This window comes from Thalassophryne amazonica, chromosome 8 (genome assembly GCF_902500255.1).
Source record: "Thalassophryne amazonica chromosome 8, fThaAma1.1, whole genome shotgun sequence".
Taxonomy (NCBI): domain Eukaryota; kingdom Metazoa; phylum Chordata; class Actinopteri; order Batrachoidiformes; family Batrachoididae; genus Thalassophryne; species Thalassophryne amazonica.
The window spans coordinates 1332915-1355660 of record NC_047110.1 but is presented as its reverse complement, the minus strand read 5'-3'; the positions used below and the strand labels follow the sequence as shown (position 1 = coordinate 1355660).

At 43.3% G+C, this 22746-nt stretch overlaps 1 protein-coding gene across 1 annotated transcript in view; it reads left to right on the top strand.

Annotated features, from left to right (window-relative positions):
- The window catches only part of si:dkey-238o13.4 (uncharacterized protein LOC560780 homolog), a 38315-nt gene extending 16626 nt beyond the window's left edge, over positions 1–21689 (top strand). Inside the window, exons 4-6 of the mRNA XM_034175567.1 lie at positions 3554–3650; positions 5425–5549; positions 21447–21689. Of these exons, the coding sequence (XP_034031458.1) occupies positions 3554–3650; positions 5425–5549; positions 21447–21623 (399 nt within the window). The 3' untranslated portion in view covers positions 21624–21689. The remainder of the gene's footprint in view (positions 1–3553; positions 3651–5424; positions 5550–21446) is intronic.
- Positions 21690–22746: the final 1057 nt, after the last annotated feature.

Sequence of the window (22746 nt, the reverse complement as noted above, 5' to 3'; positions counted from 1 at the left end):
TTGCTCAAAATGTAAATGAGTCCACCCACCACTTTAATCATACCTTAGATCTTGTTCTGACTTATGGTATGGAAATTGAAGACTTAACAGTATTCCCTGAAAACTCTGATAATTTCTTAATAACATTTACATTTACTCTGATGGACTACCCAGCAGTGGGGAATAAATTTCATTACACTAGAAGTCTTTCAGAAAGCACTGTAACTAGGTTTAAGGATATGATTCCTCCTTTATGTTCTCCAATGCCATATACCAACACAGGGCAGAGTAGCTACCTAAACTCTGTGAGTGAGAGATTATCTCGTCAGTAGTTTTATATCCTCATTGAGGACAACTTTGGATGCTGTAGCTCCTCTAAAAAAGAGAGCCTTAAATCAGAAGTGCCTGACTCCGTGGTATAACTCACAAACTCGCAGCTTAAAGCAGATAACCCGTAAGTTGGAGAGGAAATGGCGTCTCACTAATTTAGAAGATCTTTACTTAGCCTGGAAAAAGAGTCTGTTGCTCTATAAAAAAGCCCTCAGTAAAGCTAGGACATCTTACTACTCATCACTAATTGAAGAAAATAAGAACAACCCCAGGTTTCTTTTCAGCACTGTAGGCAGGCTGACAAAGAGTCAGAGCTCTATTGAGCTGAGTATTCCTTTAACTTTAACTAGTAATGACTTCATGACTTTCTTTGCTAATAAAATTTTAACTATTAGAGAAAAAATTACTCATAACCATCCCAAAGACATATCGTTACCTTTGGCTGCTTTCAGTAATGCTGGTATTTGGTTAGACTCTTTCTCTCCGATTGTTCTGTCTGAGTTATTTTCATTAGTTACTTCATCCAAACCATCAACATGTCTATTAGACCCCATTCCTACCAGGCTGCTCAAGGAAGCCCTACCATTAATTAATGCTTCAATCTTAAATATGATCAATCTATCTTTATTAGTTGGCTATGTACCACAGGCTTTTAAGGTGGCAGTAATTAAACCATTACTTAAAAAGCCATCACTTGACCCAGCTATCTTAGCTAATTATAGGCCAATCTCCAACCTTCCTTTTCTCTCAAAAATTCTTGAAAGGGTAGTTGTAAAACAGCTAACTGATCATCTGCAGAGGAATGGTCTATTTGAAGAGTTTCAGTCAGGTTTTAGAATTCATCATAGTACAGAAACAGCATTAGTGAAGGTTACAAATAATCTTATGGCCTCAGACAATGGACTCATCTCTGTGCTTGTTCTGTTAGACCTCAGTGCTGCTTTTGATACTGTTGACCATTAAATTTTATTACAGAGATTAGAGCATGCCATAGGTATTAAAGGCAATACGCTGAGGTGGTTTGAATCATATTTATCTAATAGATTACAATTTGTTCATGTAAATGGGGAATCTTCTTCACAGACTAAGCTTAATTATGGAGTTCCACAAGGTTCTGTGCTAGGACCAATTTTATTCACTTTATACATGCTTCCCTTAGGCAGTATTATTAGACAGCATTGCTTAAATTTTCATTTTTACGCAGATGATACCCAGCTTTATCTATCCATGAAGCCAGAGGACACACACCAATTAGCTAAACTGCAGGATTGGCTTACAAACAAAGACATGGATGACCTCTAATTTCCTGCTTTTAAACTCAGATAAAACTGAAGTTATTGTACTTGGCCCCACAAATCTTAGAAACATGGTGTCTAACCAGATCCTTACTCTGGATGGCATTACCCTGACCTCTAGTAATACTGTGAGAAATCTTGGAGTCATTTTTGATCAGGATATGTCACTCAGTGCGCATATTAAACAAATATGTAGGACTGCTTTTTTGCATTTACGCAATATCTCTAAAATGAGAAAGGTCTTGTCTCAGAGTGATGCTGAAAAACTAATTCATGCATTTATTTCCTCTAGGCTGGACTATTGTAATTCATTATTATCAGGTTGTCCTAAAAGTTCCCTGAAAAGCCTTCAGTTAATTCAAAATGCTGCAGCTAGAGTACTGACGGGGACTAGAAGGAGAGAGCATATCTCACCCATATTGGCCTCTCTTCATTGGCTTCCTGTTAATTCTAGAATAGAATTTAAAATTCTTCTTCTTACTTATAAGGTTTTGAATAATCAGGTCCCATCTTATCTTAGGGACCTCATAGTACCATATCACCCCAAAAGAGCGCTTCGCTCTCAGACTGCAGGCTTACTTGTAGTTCCTAGGGTTTGTAAGAGTAGAATGGGAGGCAGAGCCTTCAGCTTTCAGGCTCCTCTCCTGTGGAACCAGCTCCCAATTCGGATCAGGGAGACAGACACCCTCTCTACTTTTAAGATTAGGCTTAAAACTTTCCTTTTTGCTAAAGCTTATAGTTAGGACTGGATCAGGTGACCCTGAACCATCCCTTAGTTATGCTGCTATAGACTTAGACTGCTGGGGGGTTCCCATGATGCACTGAGTGTTTCTTTCTCTTTTTGCTCTGTATGCACCACTCTGCATTTAATCATTAGTGACTGATCTCTGCTCTCCTCCACAGCATGTCTTTTTCCTGGTTCTCTCCCTCAGCCCCAACCAGTCCCAGCAGAAGACTGCCCCTCCCTGAGCCTGGTTCTGCTGGAGGTTTCTTCTTGTTAAAAGGGAGTTTTTCCTTTCCACTGTCGCCAAGTGCTTGCTCACAGGGGGTCGTTTTGACCGTTGGGGTTTTTCCGTAATTATTGTATGGCTTTGCCTTACAATATAAAGCGCCTTGGGGCAACTGTTGTGATTTGGCGCTATATAAATAATATTGATTTGATTTGATACACAAGGCCATAGGGTCACTGACCCTAAAGAGATTCCCTCCTTGGCACAGTGATCTATTTCTTTTTGTCTGTTTCTCTAAAATTGTATATAATAATCATTAGATTATTAATATATAAACAAAAATAAATTTAAGAAATATTACAATTTGAAAACAAATGCACCCGAACGTGTTGACAGCTGCAACTGCTTAATGCTAACTTTTAACGTTGAAAATGCCATAGACATGCTAACGCGTTAGCATCAGGATCTGGATCGTGATCCAGATCGCCACTAAAATTTAATCACTTGTTCCTCTTGTCATTTCCAACCACTCCACAAAATTTCATCAAAATCCGTTCAAACCTTTTGAGTTATCCTGCTGACAAACAGACAAACAAACAAACCCGATCGAAAACATAACCTCCTTGGTGGAGATAAATATAGGATTACCACATTAAATACGCTAAATAAGATTGAATTTATTTTCTGTCATCCACAAGGAGGCAGCAACGTCGTCTGCAGTAATCGTCAAAATCACCCCCCTGTTGTTGAGGAGGGGGAGACGGGGCTCACTTACACAAGAGTTTCAACCAATCATGTGGCACACAGTATATTCTGGGAGGGCGGGGTGAGGGCCACTCCTGTATCGGTTTGGGAACAGAGTCGTCGCCATCATCTTTGGTTACGGTGATACATGTGAACATCTGCAGATGTCAGATCCTGTGGCTCAGCTCGGCTGAATTTTGTATTTCTTGTATTGATCACAGGATGTTTGTATCATCTCTGACTTCACCTGTGCAGGTAATTGAAACGCTGCTGTTCAGCACATTCGTGTCATGGAAAACCTTCTTCCCTTTGGTGAGGGACAACTCCAACTGCACCTACACGTTCATCACAGGTGAGCTTTGCAGGAACAGCAGCTGGTTTCTCCCAGACAACCACAGGCGTGTTATCTGTTAAACAAACATCACAGACAGGTGACATGCGTGTCTGCCTGTAACCATGACAACCCTCAGCTGCTTATCAGTGTGTTTAAGCCTTCAAGGTTCAACACAAAAGCTGCTGAATTCTGTTAGAATTGAGGATAAACATTTCCAGCTTTGGTGCAATAGATGACATAATGTCTCATTTTCATTATAAACACGATTTAAAATATTATTATCTACTAAAGGAGGGCCCTGCAGAAAAGGTTTGGGAACCACTGCCTTCATCTTTGATGTCAGGCTTTGGGACTGTCAAGTCTCCGTGATGGATTCATGAAGTCTAAAGTCAAGACATCAGACTGTGACGTCTCTGCCAGAATAGAACAGAAACCACATGAAAGCAAAGTACTGGGAAAGAAACACTGTATTTAGTGAGCGGTGCAGCGTGCACTCGGACCCTGCAGTTAGGAGGCCGAGTTTAGGATTCACGTAGGCAGGCAGCCAGTGTGTCAGCAAAATTTCTCCAAGTCCATAGAAATGACAGAATATTCAGCTCTGTAAATTTGTTTTCTGGTGGATGCAGCTGAGGACCAGAGAACCTCCTGTTTTAGACGATGATGACAACTTTTAACTTGCACAGTTCCATAATATATGAAAGACCTCAGAAGGCTGATTATACCCCATCTTAATTATATACACAGCTGTTAGGAACCACTTCACGAAGGCCTTGGTCAGACTGTCAGTAAGAATCTGATTGATGTCCATATCTGATTTCAGTCTGATTTTATGCTGTAAATCTGAACAAACAAAAGCAGCATGAAATCCATTTTTTCCAAATTAATTTCAAGACTCATTTCTACTTAGTTTGAAATGTGATTCAAATCATTTTTTTGCAAACCCATTTTGATGTGAATGCTCAGAGCTGATTGTGGGCATCTCTATTATATTTGACGCCCGAAACGCACTGTACGTCGTGTCAGACGTGCACCTCACACACACCACACACATTTGGACACGCACACATTTTTTTATTAACCAGCTTGTTTGCCTGATCAACCCTCACCTGACAACACGTCTTGTGTCAACTGTTTTATAATATATAAACTTAAAAATAGAACATAACACAGTGCTAAAATACCCCCGGTCTTATGAACACATACCTTTTAACAGGAGGGCGTGCATGTGCGCGTACATGAGCTTTTGAAGAGTAGATGTTACCTTTGACTGCATGTGATGCGCGTGCACGCTGACATCCGCGACATATCTTTTAAATCACTCCAGAGGTGTTATCAGGTTACAAAAACGACATCTTCAGTTTTAGAAATGTTTATTTCTCTGGCTTTTACATAATAGATGAGAAATATGTTATATTTACACAGAAATGCAGCAGTTTCAGCAGCCAGAGAGACCAGCCAGTGATGTCACAGTGCCTCTCTACTCTGATTGGCTGTCACCCCCCCAAAAAAAGCAGATTTGCATGATTCATGGTATAAAAATATGAAACAGAATGTGGTTAGCCATCTTTGAACTTGTCCAAGGTCTGACTCCAAAGAATGTTCCCTGTGGCAGATGAGGACTGTAACATGGACCCACAGATCAGATCTGGTCATTTGCTGTATATAATGTGGACCAGCTTTGAATCTGCTATGCAATTTGATCTGAGTCTCTGAACAAAGCATGAGTTCCTGCAGCTCCTGTGTGCTGGACTGCAGCAGAACTTATTACACACTTCCTGCTTTTGATTGTCAGGAGGAGCAGGTGAGAAGCTGCTGATGCCGGGAACTGGCTTCCTAACAGTCGGAGCTGCCAGCGCACTGGCCTTCTGCCAGGTACTACGAGAGGAGTACCCTGAGGTACCCTGCAAACTTAATCAGGTGAGACTTTGACCACTACACAGGAGGACTTTATCTCTCTCTCTCTCTCTATTCAATTACAAATAATTATTGCATAAAACTGACAAATACTAACTGAAAATGATAACTTAAAGTGCATTTTTTTTTATTCTGTCAAACAGTGTTTTTATTGTCACACCCATCACCCACATTATTTATTTTAACGAGAGGCTCCTCATCCTTGTGCCCATGTGTGTGTGTTGTTTTTTAAAATGAGTTGTGAATAGGGGCAGGCAGATCGGAATTAGGAGGCAGCAGGAAGTGATTCAATTCAGTTTCAATTTATTTCATTTATATCAATCAATCAATCAATTTTTTATATAGCGCCAAATCACAACAAACAGTTGCCCCAAGGCGCTTTATATTGTAAGGCAAGGCCATACAATAATTATGTAAAACCCCAACGGTCAAAACGACCCCCTGTGAGCAAGCACTTGGCTACAGTGGGAAGGAAAAACTCCCTTTTAACAGGAAGAAACCTCCAGCAGAACCAGGCTCAGGGAGGGGCAGTCTTCTGCTGGGACTGGTTGGGGCTGAGGGAGAGAACCAGGAAAAAGACATGCTGTGGAGGGGAGCAGAGATCAATCACTAATGATTAAATGCAGAGTGGTGCATACAGAGCAAAAAGAGAAAGAAACACTCAGTGCATCATGGGAACCCCCCAGCAGTCTAAGTCTATAGCAGCATAACTAAGGGATGGTTCAGGGTCACCTGATCCAGCCCTAACTATAAGCTTTAGCAAAAAGGAAAGTTTTAAGCCTAATCTTAAAAGTAGAGAGGGTGTCTGTCTCCCTGATCTGAATTGGGAGCTGGTTCCACAGGAGAGGAGCCTGAAAGCTGAAGGCTCTGCCTCCCATTCTACTCTTACAAACCCTAGGAACTACAAGTAAGCCTGCAGTCTGAGAGCGAAGCGCTCTATTGGGGTGATATGGTACTACGAGGTCCCTAAGATAAGATGGGACCTGATTATTCAAAACCTTATAAGTAAGAAGAAGAATTTTAAATTCTATTCTAGAATTAACAGGAAACCAATGAAGAGAGGCCAATATGGGTGAGATATGCTCTCTCCTTCTAGTCCCCGTCAGTACTCTAGCTGCAGCATTTTGAATTAACTGAAGGCTTTTTAGGGAACTTTTAGGACAACCTGATGATAATGAATTACAATAGTCCAGCCTAGAGGAAATAAATGCATGAATTAGTTTTTCAGCATCACTCTGAGACAAGACCTTTCTAATTTTAGAGATATTGCGTAAATGCAAAAAAGCAGTCCTACATATTTGATTAATATGCGCTTTGAATGACATATCCTGATCAAAAATGACTCCAAGATTTCTCACAGTATTACTAGAGATCAGGGAAATGCCATCCAGAGTAAGGATCTGATTAGACACCATGTTTCTAAGATTTGTGGGGCCAAGTACAATAACTTCAGTTTTATCTGAGTTTAAAAGCAGGAAATTAGAGGTCATCCATGTCTTTATGTCTGTAAGACAATCCTGCAGTTTAGCTAATTGGTGTGTGTCCTCTGGCTTCATGGATAGATAAAGCTGGGTATCATCTGCGTAACAATGAAAATTTAAACAATACCGTCTAATAATACTGCCTAAGGGAAGCATGTATAAAGTGAATAAAATTGGTCCTAGCACAGAACCTTGTGGAACTCCATAATTAACTTTAGTCTGTGAAGAAGATTCCCCAGTTACATGAACAAATTGTAATCTATTAGACAAATATGATTCAAACCACCGCAGCGCAGTGCCTTTAATACCTATGGCATGTTCTAATCTCTGTAATAAAATTTTATGGTCAACAGTATCAAAAGCAGCACTGAGGTCTAACAGAACAAGCACAGAGATGAGTCCACTGTCCGAGGCCATAAGAAGATCATTTGTAACCTTCACTAATGCTGTTTCTGTACTATGATGAATGCTAAAACCTGACTGAAACTCTTCAAATAGACCATTCCTCTGCAGATGATCAGTTAGCTGTTTTACAACTACCCTTTCAAGAATTTTTGAGAGAAAAGGAAGGTTGGAGATTGGCCTATAATTAGCTAAGATAGCTGGGTCAAGTGATGGCTTTTTAAGTAATGGTTTAATTACTGCCACCTTAAAAGCCTGTGGTACATAGCCAACTAATAAAGATAGATTGATCATATTTAAGATCGAAGCATTAAATAATGGTAGGGCTTCCTTGAGCAGCCTGGTAGGAATGGGGTCTAATAAACATGTTGATGGTTTGGATGAAGTAACTAATGAAAATAACTCAGACAGAACAATCGGAGAGAAAGAGTCTAACCAAATACCGGCATCACTGAAAGCAGCCAAAGATAACGATACATCTTTGGGATGGTTATGAGTAATTTTTTCTCTAATAGTTAAAATTTTGTTAGCAAAGAAAGTCATGAAGTCATTACTAGTTAAAGTTAATGGAATACTCAGCTCAATAGAGCTCTGACTCTTTGTCAGCCTGGCTACAGTGCTGAAAAGAAACCTGGGGTTGTTCTTATTTTCTTCAATTAGTGATGAGTAGAAAGATGTCCTAGCTTTACGGAGGGCTTTTTTATAGAGCAACAGACTCTTTTTCCAGGCTAAGTGAAGATCTTCTAAATTAGTGAGATGCCATTTCCTCTCCAACTTACGGGTTATCTGCTTTAAGCTGCGAGTTTGTGAGTTATACCACGGAGTCAGGCACTTCTGATTTAAAGCTCTCTTTTTCAGAGGAGCTACAGCATCCAAAGTTGTCTTCAATGAGGATGTAAAACTATTGACGAGATACTCTATCTCACTTACAGAGTTTAGGTAGCTACTCTGCACTGTGTTGTCATATGGCATTAGAGAACATAAAGAAGGAATCATATCCTTAAACCTAGTTACAGCGCTTTCTGAAAGACTTCTAGTGTAATGAAACTTATTCCCCACTGCTGGGTAGTCCATCAGAGTAAATGTTATTAAGAAATGATCAGACAGAAGGGAGTTTTCAGGGAATACTGTTAAGTCTTATATTTCCATACCATAAGTCAGAACAAGATCTAAGATATGATTAAAGTGGTGGGTGGACTCATTTACATTTTGAGCAAAGCCAATAGAGTCTAATAGATTAAATGCAGTGTTGAGGCTGTCATTCTCAGCATCTGTGTGGATGTTAAAATCGCCCACTATAATTATCTTATCTGAGCTAAGCACTAAGTCAGACAAAAGGTCTGAAAATTCACAGAGAAACTCACAGTAATGACCAGGTGGACGATAGATAATAACAAATAAAACTGGTTTTTGGGACTTCCAATTTGGATGGACAAGACTAAGAGTCAAGCTTTCAAATGAATTAAAGCTCTGTCTGGGTTTTTGATTAATTAATAAGCTGGAATGGAAGATTGCTGCTAATCCTCCGCCTCGGCCCGTGCTACGAGCATTCTGACAGTTAGTGTGACTCGGGGGTGTTGACTCATTTAAACTAACATATTCATCCTGCTGTAACCAGGTTTCTGTAAGGCAGAATAAATCAATATGTTGATCAATTATTACATCATTTACCAACAGTGACTTAGAAGAGAGAGACCTAATGTTTAATAGACCACATTTAACTGTTTTAGTCTGTGGTGCAGTTGAAGGTGCTATATTATTTTTTCTTTTTGAATTTTTATGCTTAAATAGATTTTTGCTGGTTATTGGTAGTCTGGGAGCAGGCACAGTCTCTACGGGGATGGGGTAATGAGGGGATGGCAGGGGGAGAGAAGCTGCAGAGAGGTGTGTAAGACTACAACTCTGCTTCCTGGTCCCAACCCTGGATAGTCACGGTTTGGAGGATTTAAGAAAATTGGCCAGATTTCTAGAAATGAGAGCTGCTCCATCCAAAGTGGGATGGATGCCGTCTCTCCTAACAAGACCAGGTTTTCCCCAGAAGCTTTGCCAATTATCTATGAAGCCCACCTCATTTTTTGGACACCACTCAGACAGCCAGCAATTCAAGGAAAACATGCGGCTAAACATGTCACTCCCGGTCCGACTGGGGAGGGGCCCAGAGAAAACTACAGAGTCCAACATTGTTTTTGCAAAGTTACACACCGATTCAATGTTAATTTTAGTGACCTCCGATTGGCGTAACCGGGTGTCATTACTGCCGACGTGAATTACAATCTTACCAAATTTACGCTTAGCCTTAGCCAGCAGTTTCAAATTTCCTTCAATGTCACCTGCTCTGGCCCCCGGAAGACAATTTACTATGGTTGCTGGTGTCGCTAAATTCACATTTCTCAAAACAGAGTCGCCAATAACCAGAGTTTGATCCTCGGCGGGTGTGTCGTCGAGTGGGGAAAAACGGTTAGAAATGTGAACGGGTTGGCGGTGTACACAGGGCTTCTGTTTAGAACTATGCTTCCTCCTCACAGTCACCCAGTCAGCCTGCTTTCCCGGCTGCTCGGGATCTGCCAGGGGGTAACTAACGGCGGCTAAGCTACCTTGGTCCGCACCGACTACAGGGGCCTGGCTAGCTGTAGAATTTTCCACGGTGCGGAGCCGAGTCTCCAATTCGCCCAGCCTGGCCTCCAAAGCTACGAATAAGCTACACTTATTACAAGTACCATTACTGCTAAAGGAGGCCGAGGAAAAACTAAACATTTCACACCCAGAGCAGAAAAGTGCGGGAGAGACAGGAGAAGCCGCCATGCTAAACCGGCTAAGAGCTAGTAGCTGCGCTAAGCTAGCGTATTCCTAAAAACACGCAAAGTGAATAATGTGTAAATAATTTAGAGGTGATTCAGCAGAAGGAGTGCTTTAGTTAAGGCACGTAAAGATTACACTGGGAAACAAATCGTAATCTAGATAACTAGATCAATCTAACTGCGCAGATTAAACAGCTAACAGATACAGAAAAACACCGCTGTGCTCCGGAACAGGAAGTGATACAATACCGCAGTGAGAGCCAACCACCAGTAGAGGCAAGCAAGAGCAAAGATCTGATCTAACTTACCAACCCCCAGAGCAAAAACACAGGTGACAGTGGTAAGAAAAAACTCCCTCTGATTTGAAGAAGAAACCTCAAGCAGACCAGACTCAAAGGGGTGACCCTCTGTTAGACCATGTTACAGACACAATTGACAAAAACAGTTCACAAAATGAATATACAGTGATTGTGCTGTACACCAGCAAAATCCTAATCTACTTAAGGTAAGGTTAGACCTTACTTGTGTGAAGCCCCTTGAGCCAACTTTGTTGTGATTTGGTGCTATATAAATGAGTTGAGTTAAATTAATTAATTAAATTACTTGGACAGCACAATATTCAGACACAGGGATACACAACTTGGTCTCACTGCATTCCCTCAGGGAGCTTTGGTGGATGCTGCTGCTCACTGGTTTTGACACGGGTCTGTTAGCTCATCAAAAAACCTTCCTTTTGAGTCCTCCATCTAAATGTCGATGTGGCTTTGAACGTGAATGACAGATGACAATCTTTATTTCATGCTACACCCAAAACATGCACACGATCAATTTAAGAAGTAAGTATAATCTGTTGAAAGAGAAGGTTGTCTCCATGTGGGCTCACCTCCTGCAGAGAGTCCGTAGAGGCTCTGGTGCACTGTTGTTTTGGCAGTGGACAGGGACAAATGCCAACACGGACTGACACTCCGTTATGGGATGGGACAGAACAGAACGAGATGGAACTGGAGAATGTGGAACATTACCTCTTTTTTTTGGTGGGGGGCAGCCTGAGTTTGTGCAGGAGGTTCAGAGATACCAACTAGAAATAGTTTGGCTGATATCCACGCAGAGCAGGGGCTGTGGAACCATACTCCTGGACAAGGGCTGGACATTGCATCCATACCCAAGCATCTCCCAAGACACCTAGGACAAAAACATCCAGTTGTTACCTTTGATCACCAGTTGGCATCCAAGTCTGGAAACCCAGTGTACAGTGCATCCAGAAAGTATTCACACATTCATTCTACTCACAACACACCATTCCTTTGATATCTTGGCTGTGTGCTTAGGGTCATTGTCCTGTTGAAAGATGAACCGTCGCCCCAGTATGAGGTCAAGAGTGCTCTGGAGCAGGTTTTCATCCACGATGTCTCTGTACATTGCTGCATTCATCTTTCCCTCAATCCTGACTAGTCTCCCAGTTCCTGCTGCTGAAAAACATCCCCACAGCATGATGCTGCCACCACCATGCTTCACTGTAGGGATGGTGCCTGGTTTCCTCCAAACATGACGCCAGAGTTCAATCTTTGTCACATCAGACCAGAGAATTTTGCTTCTCCTGGTCTGAGAGTCCTTCAGGTGCCTTTACTCAAACTCCAGGTGGGCTGCCATGTGCCTTTTACTAAGGAGTGGCTTTTGTCTGGACACTCTACCATACAGGCCTGATTGGTGGATTGCTGCAGAGGTGGTTGTCCTTCTTGAAGGTTCTTCTCTCTCCACAGAGGAATGCTGGAGCTCTGACAGAGTGACCATTGGGTTCTTGGTCACCTCATTGACTAAGGTCCTTCTCCCCCAATCGCTCAGTTTAGACGGGCATCCAGCTCTAGGAAGAGTCCTGGTGGATCTGAACTTCTTCAATTTACAGATGATGGAAGCCACTGTGCTCATTGGGACCTTCAAAGCAGCAGAAATGTTTCTGTTCCCTTCCCCAGATTTATGCCTTGAGACAGTCCTGGCTTTGAGGTCTACAGACAATTCCTTTGACTTCATGCTTGGTTTGTGCTCTAACTGTCAACTGTGGGACCTTATATGTAGACAGGTGTGTGTCTTTCCAAATCATGTCCAGTCAACTGAATTTACCCCAGGTGGACTCCAGTGAAGCTGTAGAAACATCTCAAGGATGATCAGTGGAAACAGGAGGCACCTGAGCTCAATTTGGAGCTTCATGGTAAAGACTGTGAATAGTCATGCACATGGGATTTCTTTCACATTGTCATTATGGGGTATTGTGTGTAGAATTTTGAGTAAAAAATTAATTTCATCCATTTTGGAATAAGGTTGTAACATAAAATTTGGAGAAAGTGAAGTACTGTGAATACTTTCTGGATACACCGTATACGTACACAGAATGTGAAGCACACAATTCACATGAACAAAGGATCATGAAGATTGAAGACAAAACCTGTTAACCCTGTGGTCAAAAACACTACAGTACTGGACTGATAAGCTACATAATGCTCGACATTCCTTTTACTTGAATGAAACAAGCTCTTTCATGAATTTTATTATGGAGAGATTTATATCAGAATGTAAAAGACAGATTACAGTCAATATATAAATGACAAGCTTTTAAATTTTAATTCTGGTAAATTTATTATCATTAAGTAATGAAAATAATTGTTTAAGTGAAAAAAAAACAGATTACTCAATTAAAAATAATCATTAGGTCCAGCTCTACTTAAAAAAAATTCATGACTTTGACATTAAAAGACATAATAAAGTTTGGAACCAGACTGCATATTAATTACATCACATTAATTATGATGATATTAATTTGTGGGGTGGGCAACGGGATTAGCACTTAAGCCGCCATAAAAATGCCCCACAAGGTGAGAAGCTGAAAGTGAAAGATTTGTTGTCTTTGCTCTCATTGAGTCGCTCTCCAGCTGCCTTCCATCAGAAGGTAACAGGCACACGCTGAAGGCGATGGTGGAAAACCTTCCTCTCTCTAACTAAGAACGACCCGCTTTCGCTGCTGTCGAGGGAGTTTGGACACTGCAAAGACCTGGAAGTGGCCAGATATTTGTGGGTGGACACACCAACCTATGGTCTGGTTGCCCCATTGGTGAGCAGACTGAGGGAGGGGCATGTTACCCCGTTAGTCAGTGTGTCTGTTGTCTCAGTCTACATGGTTACTGTGGTGAGTGACGTCTCTGTGACGGAGACTTTTTTTCACAGCTTGATGCAGCTTGAGGACCGCCCCAGAGGAGACGTTCTGAGTCATGGGTGATTTCAGGGTGATCATTGTGAACAGGGCTGATTATGTGGACTGCATTGGGCCGCGTGGTTCTGCTCAGCATGGTGAAAATGGAGCAATGCTCCTTGACTTTGTAAAAAGTTGGTGGTTCAGAGTTTCTGGATCCTGGTTTCAACATCCATTACAAAATACATTACTGGAGATGATATTCTAATAGCAAAGGTGTTACCAAGGAGATAGACCAGGGGTGGGCAATCATGTGCCATGAAGGGTCGAGACACTGCAGGTTTTCTTGACTACCAGTCACCTCAGCAGGTGATTTCATTGACGATCAGGTGTTTATGTTCAGGGGAGAAGCTTATCGGCAACCCACCTGCTGAGGTGAATGGTTGCAAGGAAAACCTACAGTGTCTCAGCCCTCGCTGCCCACCCCTAACATAGACCATGTCCATGTGGAAAAATACTGGAGAATTCTGCTGAGCTGTCGGGTCTACAGAAGTCCCCAGTTTGTGAATTCTGACCACAGACTCGTTGTGGCGTCCTGGGGATTCAGATGATGTCTCACAGGCTATGATGGCCCGCTCAGTGAGACAAATCTGTGATCAGGTCATCCACCGTCTGTGGTCTAGTGACCCTCAGCCTGCTTACAGAGGAATCAAAGCACTTTGTTCCTCCAAACCTGAGACGTAGGTTTGGAGTTATGACAGAACACGGTTCTGTCCTGGCGGGTTCCTCTGCTGTGCGGTCATGATGGTCCGGCTGAGTGAAGAATCAGTGTCTGGGTTTGCATTTGTACTGGATCAAGACTAAACTAATGACTTCAGACATCAGAAGCGTGCATTATTCCTGCCACCTCTCATGCACTTGGTGTGAGACTCGTGCATTTTTGTCACAAATCACACTTTCATGCAGCACACGCAGTTTCTCACACATTTACAATATAGAAATGTACACACACGTAGTGAGTCCCTTCAGCTGCTCCCCTGGTTTACTTGGAGTCATCACAGGACATCCAAAGTGGATCTGCATGTTGATTTGGCACAAGTTTTACGCCGGATGCCCTTCCTGATACAACTCCACATTGCATGGAGAAATGGAGTGGCACTGGCAGTGAACCACAAACCTTCTGCACTGGAAAAGAGCGCACTAAGCGCTGACCCACCACCCTGTTTAGTTGTTTTGAGTGTGACAGCAGGAGAAATGATTCTGACAGCAGCCCTTCACCAAAGAAAGCCAAACATATCAAGTATAAGTATGTGCTGGACGAAAGGCATACCCACTGACTGGGCCCAATTCCAAAAGTAAGCTCCATGTTCGGTGTGAGCTCTGTGATCGAGCGGGGACCCATCACCCCACCTCTTTATGTATGAATGAGTTTGCTGTGAATCAGCTCAGGCGGAGCTCTCAGCACGGCCACTTCCTTGGCGGACGTTGTTTTCTCCCCTGTTTGTTTGTCTGTTTGTGAACAGATAGGAACCCTCAATTTTTCATATACAGTGAGGAAAATAAGTATTTGAACACCCTGCAGTTTTGCAAGTTCTCCCACTTAGAAATCATGGAGGGGTCTGAAGTGTTTTTAGGTGCATGTCCACTGTGAGAGACATAATCTAAAAAAAAAAAAAAAAACGGAAATCACAATGTATGATTTTTTTAAATAATTTATTTGTATGTTACTGCTGCAAATAAGTATTTGAACACCTGTGAAAATCAATGTTAATATTTGGTACAGTAGCCTTTGTTTACAATTAAAGAGGTCAGACGTTTCCTGTAGTTTTTCACCAGGTCTGCACACACTGCAGCAGGGATTTTGGTCCACTCCTCCATACAGATCTTCTCCAGATCTTTCAGGTTTCAGCTCCCTCCGAAGATTTTCTATTGAGTTCAGGTCTGCAGACTGGCCAGGCCACTCCAGGACCTTGAAATGCTTCTTACGGAGCCCCTCCTTAGTTGCCCTGGCTGTGTGTTTGGGGTCATTGTCATGCTGAAGACCCAGCCATGGCCCATCTTCAATGCTCTTACTGATGGAAAGAGGTTGTTTGATGCATGACCCCATCCATCCTCCCTTCAATACGGTGCAGTCATCCTGTCCCCTTTGCAGAAGAGCACCCCCAGAGTATGATGTTTCCACCCCCATGCTTCACGGTTGGGATGGTTTTCTTGGGGTTTGTTGTGTGGGCCGCTGAAGAGGTACTGCTGGCCCACCACCACCAGATGGCGCCCTGCTTGAAGTGCGGGCTACAAGCATGAGAGGGCGTCATAGCAACCGGGAGTGACAGCTGTCACTCGTAATCAGCACCAGCTGTCACTCATTCACATCACCACCACCATAAAGGCCGGCCTGCAACTCCACCTCCCCGCCGAGAAATCAGCTACCATTCAGGTAACTTCTCTGCTGACTTAAAAGTGAATAATAGTCTGAACTCTTTTGCAGCCGTTTTCCTGTGGTGTGTCCTTATCTGTAGGAGTGGCGTTTGGTGTGATCAGCGACGGCTTTGCTTCACACCCCAACCAGATAAGTGGTTAGACAGGAGCTGCACGAGTGTGTGATTGGAGGTGGAGGTGCTCCCTCCTAACTAAACACAGACTGTGGGATTACTGAGTGTGCGAACTCGCACTCATCAATACTGTTTCTGTTCTCTGCCAGCAGTATCGGGTCTGACTGCTGAAGACAGTGGCCACCTGGGGCGCAGGGCTTGGCAGCTCCGGTGTTCTTCAGATCCGTTGGTGGTGGAAGCTGTGTGGGATCCGGCTCTTCTCTCGCCAGACGTCTTCTATCTTCGAGCCTGCCCACATGTCACCTTGTGTATAATTGACATTCCACCATATTGTTATTGTCTGTACTTCGTTGTGCGATTCACAACATTAAATTGTTACTTTTTGGCTTATCCATTGTCCGTTCATTACCGCCCCCTGTTGTGGGTCTGTGTCACGACACTTTCACAACAGGGTTGGTCTCATCCTCTAAACATGGTAAGTGGAGTTGATACCAAAAAGCTCTATTCTGGTCTCATCTGACCACATGACCTTCTCCCATGCCTCCTCTGGATCATCCAGATGGTCACTGGTGAACTTCAAACGGGCCTGGACATGTGCCGGCTTGAGCAGGGGGACCTTGCTGCCCTGCAGGACTTTAAACCTTGACAGCATCATGTGTTACTAATGTAATCTTTGTGACTGTGGTCCCAGCTCTCTTCAGGTCATTGCCCAGGTCCTCCTGTGTAGTTCTGAGCTTTCTCAGAATCATCCTTACCCCACAAAGTGAGATCTTGCATGAAATCCCAGACGGAGGGAGCTTGACAGTCATCTTGTATTTCTTCCACTTTCTAATAAATAATCATAACAGTTGTTGTCTTCTACCAAGCTGCTTGCCTGTTGTCCTGTAGTCCATCCCAGCCTTGTGCAGGTCTACAGTTTTGTCCCTGATGTTCTTAGACAGCTCTTTGGTCTTGGCTATGGTGGACAGGTTGGAGTGTGATTGAGTGTGTGAACAGGTGTCTTTTATACAGGTAACAAGTTCAAACAGGTGCAATTAATACAGGTAAAGAGTGCAGAATAAGAGGGCTTCTTAAAGAAAAATTAACAGGTCTGTGTGAGACAGAATTATTGCTGGTTGGTTGGGGGTCAAATACTTATTTTATGCAATAAAATGCAAATTAATTATTTAAAAATCATACATTGTGATTTCTGGATTTTTTTTTATTTTTTTTTTTTATTTATTTATCATGAAGCTTTCACAGAAGATTCATATCCTCATAGGCAAGAACTGATTAAATTTTCAAGGTCAAAGTCAGGAAAAATATTGGAAGAAATCTCTATCCTTCAACATTGAAAAAAAAAATCAAAAATTCATAACTCTGACACAAAGGATCAAATTTATTTAATATTTGAGAGCGTTATGTAGGACTGTGTCCTTTATCGACTGACACAGTTTGATCTGGATCTGATCTGGATTGTGGATTTTGTGGACATTTGAATTTAATATCGAAACGCCCATTTAATGTACATTTTGCATTATATCTCAATCAAAAGTGCCTCAGTCACTGTCATTTTTCTCTTCTGGATTTACCTTCACCACCAAAACTGGATAGAGGTTCCAGTTTTATGCCCGTTTGTCCTCCAGCTATCAGTCGGAAACCAAGTGCCAAAAAGCACAACAAAATGAGAAAACCAGTGTTCTATGAAAATGATCTTTAAAATAATTCAGAAACTGAAAAAGTTGAAGAAAAAACCTGACAACACCACAAAAAAACCTTTAAGTCCATGAACTAAATACATCCTAACTCAGCCACATGGGGTGTGCAGCCAGTACATTCTGAGTGCCCGTCCCAAGCCTGGATAAATGAGGGTTGCGTCAGGAAGGGCATCCGGCGTAAAACAAGCCAACCCAACTATGCAGACTCAGAATCAAATTCCCATACCGGATCGGTCGCGGCCCGGGTTAACAACGTCCGCCACCGGTGCTATTGCCCAACACGGTGCCGGTGGAAATTGGGCTACTGCTGGGCGAAGACGATGAAGAAGAGGAAAACGTTGCCACGAACGGCGGGAGAAGAAGAAAACTAGAACGGTGGAAATGAGAGTGGGGACTTTGAATGTTGGTAGTATGACTGGTAAAGGGAGAGAGCTGGCTGATATGATGGAGAGGAGAAAGGTAGACATATTGTGTGTGCAAGAGACCAAGTGGAAGGGAAGTAAGAGCAGGAGCATTGGCGGTGGGTACAAGTTGTTGTACCATGGTGAGGACAGGAAGAGAAATGGTGTTGGGGTCATTTTAAAGGAAGAGTATGTTAAAAGTGTGTTGGAGGTTAAGTGAGTGTCTGACAGGGTGATGAGTGTGAAGTTGGAAATTGAAGGGGTGATGATGAATATCATCAGTGCATATGCCCCACAGGTAGGTTGTGAGATGGAGAAAGAAGATTTCTGGAGTGTGTTAGATGAGGTGGTGGAGAGTGTGCCTAAGCATGAAAGAGTGGTGATAGGAGCAGACTTCAATGGGCATGTTGGTGAAGGGAACAGAGGTGATGAGGAAGTAATGGGTAGATATGGTATCAAGGATAGGAATGTGGAAGGACAGATGGTAGTTGATTTTGCAAAAAGGATGGAAATGGCTGTGGTGAATACCTACTTTAAGAAAAGGGAGGAGCACAGGGTAACATATAAGAGTGGAGGAAGGTGCACACAGGTGGACTACATTCTTTATAGGAGATGCAAACTAAAAGAAATCACAGACTGTAAGGTGGTAGCAGGAGAGAGTGTCACTAGACAGCATAGGATGGTTGTTTGTAGGATGACTTTAGAGGTAAAGAAGAAGAAGAGAGTGAGAGCTCAACAAAGGATCAGATGGTGGAAGCTGAAGGAGGAAGACTGTTGTGTGAAATTTAGCGAGCAGGTGAGAGAAGCACTAGTTGGAGGGGAAGCAATTTTGGACAACTGGAAACGTACTGCAGATGTGGTGAGGGAGACAGCTAGGACAGTACTGGGTATGACATCTGGACAGTGGAAGGAAGATAAGGAGACTTGGTGGTGGAATGAAGAGGTCCAGGAAAGCATAAGGACAAAGATGTTGGCGAAAATGTTTTGGGATAGTCGGAGAGATGAAGAAAGTAGACAGGAGTACAAGGAGATGCGGCGTAAGGCGAGAAGAGAAGTGGCAAAAGCAAAGGAAAAGGCATATTGCGAGCTGTACAAGAAGTTGAATAGTAAGGAAGGCGAAAAGGACTTGTACCGATTGGCCAGACAAAGGGACAGAGCTGGAAAGGATATGCAGCAGGTTAGGGTGGTAAAGATGCACATGGTAATGTGCTGACAAGTGAGGAGTGTGTGCTGAGAAGGTGGAGGGAATATTTTGAAGAGTTAATGAATAAAGAAAATGAGCGAGAGAAAAGGCTGGATGATGTGGTGAGAGTAAATCAGGAAGTAAAAGAGATTAGCAAGGAAGAAGTGAGGGCTGCTATGAAGAGGATGGAGTGGAAAGGCAGTTGGTTCAGATGACATTCCAATGGAGGCATGGAAATGTCTAGGAGAGATGGCAGTAGAGTTTCTAACCAGATTGTTTAATAAAATATTGGAAAGTGAGAGGATGCCTGAGGAGTGGAGACGAAGTGTGCCGGTTCCTATTTTCAAGAACAAGGGTGATGTGCAGAGCTGCTGTAACTACAGAGGCATAAAGCTGATCAGCCACAGCATGAAGTTATGGGAAAGAGTAGTAGAAGCTAGGCTTAGAAAACAGGTGAAGATCTGTGAGCAGCAATATGGTTTCATGCCGAGAAAGAGCACTACAGATGCAATGTTTGCTCTGAGAATACTGTTGGAAAGTACAGAGAAGGACAGAAAGAGTTACATTGTGTGTTTGTGGACTTAGAAAAAGCTTATGACAGGGTGCCAAGCGAAGAGTTGTGGCATTGTATGAGGAAGTCTGGAGTGGCAGAGAAGTATGTTAGGGTAGTGCAGGACATGTACAAGAATACTGTGACAGCGGTGAGATGCGCAGTCGGAATGACAGACTCATTCAAGGTGGAGGTGGGATTACACCAAGGATCAGCTCTGAGTCCTGTCTTGTTTGCAGTGGTGATGGACAGGTTGACAGAGGAGATCAGACAGGAGTCCCCATGGACTATGATGTTTGCAGATGACATTGTGATCTGTAGTGAGAGTAGAGAGCAAGTTGAGTCTAGTCTGGAGAAGTGGAGATATGCTTTGGAGAGAAGGGGAATGAAAGTCAGTAGAAGCAAGACTGAGTACATGTGTGTGAATGAGAGGGAGCCCAGTGGAATAGTGCAGTTACAAGGAGTAGAAGTGGTGAAAGTAGATGAGTTTAAATATTTGGGGTCAACTGTTCAAAGTAATGGAGAGTGTGGTAGAGAGGTGAAGAAGAGAGTGCAGGCAGGGTGGAGTGGGTGGAGAAAGGTGGCAGGAGTGATTTGTGACCAAAGAATATCAGCAAGAGTGAAGGGGAAAGTTTACAAAACAGTAGTGAGACCAGCTATGTTGTATGGTTTGGAGACAGTGGCACTAACAAAAAGACAGGAGGCAGAGCTGGAGGTGGCAGAGCTGAAGATGTTGAGATTCTCTTTGGGAGTGACAAGAATGAACAAGATTAGGAATGAACATATCAGAGGGACAGCTCAGGTGGGACGGTTTGGAGACAAAGTCAGAGAGGCGAGATTGAGATGGTTTGGACATGTGCAGAGGAGGGACCCAGGGTATATAGGGAGAAGGATGCTGAGGATGGAGCCACCAGGCAGGAGGAGAAGAGGGAGACCAAAGAGGAGGTTCATGGATGTGCTGAGAGAGGACATGCAGGTGGTTGGTGTGACAGAGGAAGATACAGAGGACAGGGTGAGATGGAAACGATTGATCTGCTGTGGCGCCCCCTAACGGGAACAGCCGAAAGACGAAAAAGAAGAAGAAGAAGAAGAAGAACTAAATACATCCTGTTGACATTTGATCACATCTAATTTAGCTCATGAAAAGTCACTTCTAACAGGACTTTGACCTTGAAAATTTTTTCCAAGGTAAATTCTGTGGAATTGGAGACTCGTGTTGGCGGAGGTTTGCGCTCGATGATGCGATGCTCTGGTTGATCTTGCATTCATATGATTTGGTTCATTTTTCATAGTCTTGCTCCTGATAATCACAGTTTTAGTTTGGGTGGAAGCTTTGCCCTCCCAGGGGATAGTGACACGCCCACTGTCAGGGGTCCGGCATCAGGGCGGGTCTGTGGAGCTGAGCTGTGGGTTAAAGGGGTTACACCTGATACACCGAGGTGCAACTGTTTGAAATGTTTCATGTGCTTCTTTGATATCCAGATTGATGTCTACATCAGAACCGTGAGGAGTTTGGACCTCAGTCAGTTATAGAAGCACTTTGTAGGAGGTAAACTGGAGATGTTTTTAATTTCATTGTCCATCACTCACGACTGTTCTTGTCTTTGTTTCTTCCTCCCACCACGTGTCGCTGTGATGTCACTGCTTGGTCCTGGAAGGTGAAGATCAACACGGGTGTAGCCACTCCAGAGCGGCTAGCACCAGGCTACCTGGACCACCTGGACCTCGGTCAGGCTGTTGCTGCCCTCATAGAGAGACCAGATACGTCTCATGTGGTCTTCACCATCAACCGTCCTGAAGACCTGAAGACCGTCCTTGTGGAGAGGAGCCTGTAGGCCTGGCATACCCTCTCTGGGTTCTATCACTGTGCTTTCCTTCCTACTTCACTAAGAACAGTGACATTCTTCATGCTGTCTGTGTGTTCACAGCCAGCTGCTCCTTTGTTTTTTTGCATGTGTTATTATGTGAATTAATTTGGAGAAAATAATCCCCAAATATGTATCATCTCCTTAAGTTTGACAGACACACACAGTTCACAGTTCAGCCACGGACATGAAGACACCAGAGGCCTCGTGGACAAAGACTTGCGTGGATTTCCTCCTCAAACATGGCGTACGCACAAAAATATTCAGATGTATCAAAGTGTGTGTACGTATGGATCCAAGCACGTTTGGTTTGTAAATCCCACTGAACATGGAATTGAGCACACATGCAGATGTATCAAACTCCTCCCTGACCACGCCTCCATTTGAATATGCAAATGTTTTCAGATGGTTTGGTTGTGTCGTTCTGACGGCACCATTGACGTCCCTCATTGTCTCTATGTCGTCTGTGTAAAAATTAAAGCATTTGTAGAGGCAGAGACCAGAACAGATGAAAGCTGCGGCTCGGTTTTCATTCCCCCACACCGCGGCTCGCTGCATTGTGAAAGGAAAATAACAAATGAGTGTGTGTGTAGTTAAATAAACACTGAGGCTCAGAGCAGCACACACACACACTGAAATAAGAAAGAAACAGTCAGACGGAGGATTCCAAAGAAGGGGACAGAGTGGAGGAATTCACCACCTTTGACAAAAACGTGACCGTGATAGTGGGTGACACAGCTCTCAGCGGAGGGGGGCAACCCGGGGACACGGGTCATAGAACATGCTGCTCACAGTACACACAGCTGTGAAGTTTCACCGGCTGGCCCCGCGTCTCTATGCCAGCTGCTGACAACCGCCTGGCTGCCCGAGTGGGCCCGGTGGACTCCAGTCCTGCTCCGCGGGACTGGAGTTCATTGTTCCGCCTCTCTTAGTCGGTGTTGGAGTTTGTTCTGCAGCTCAAGTTTCACCGGCAAAACACAAAACAAATAAAAATGAATAAATGAAAACCTATTAGAATGTGCCCACATTGGTTTTCATTCAGAACAATTACACAAACTACCAAGCAGCCATCCATCGTGCACCGTGCCAGAGG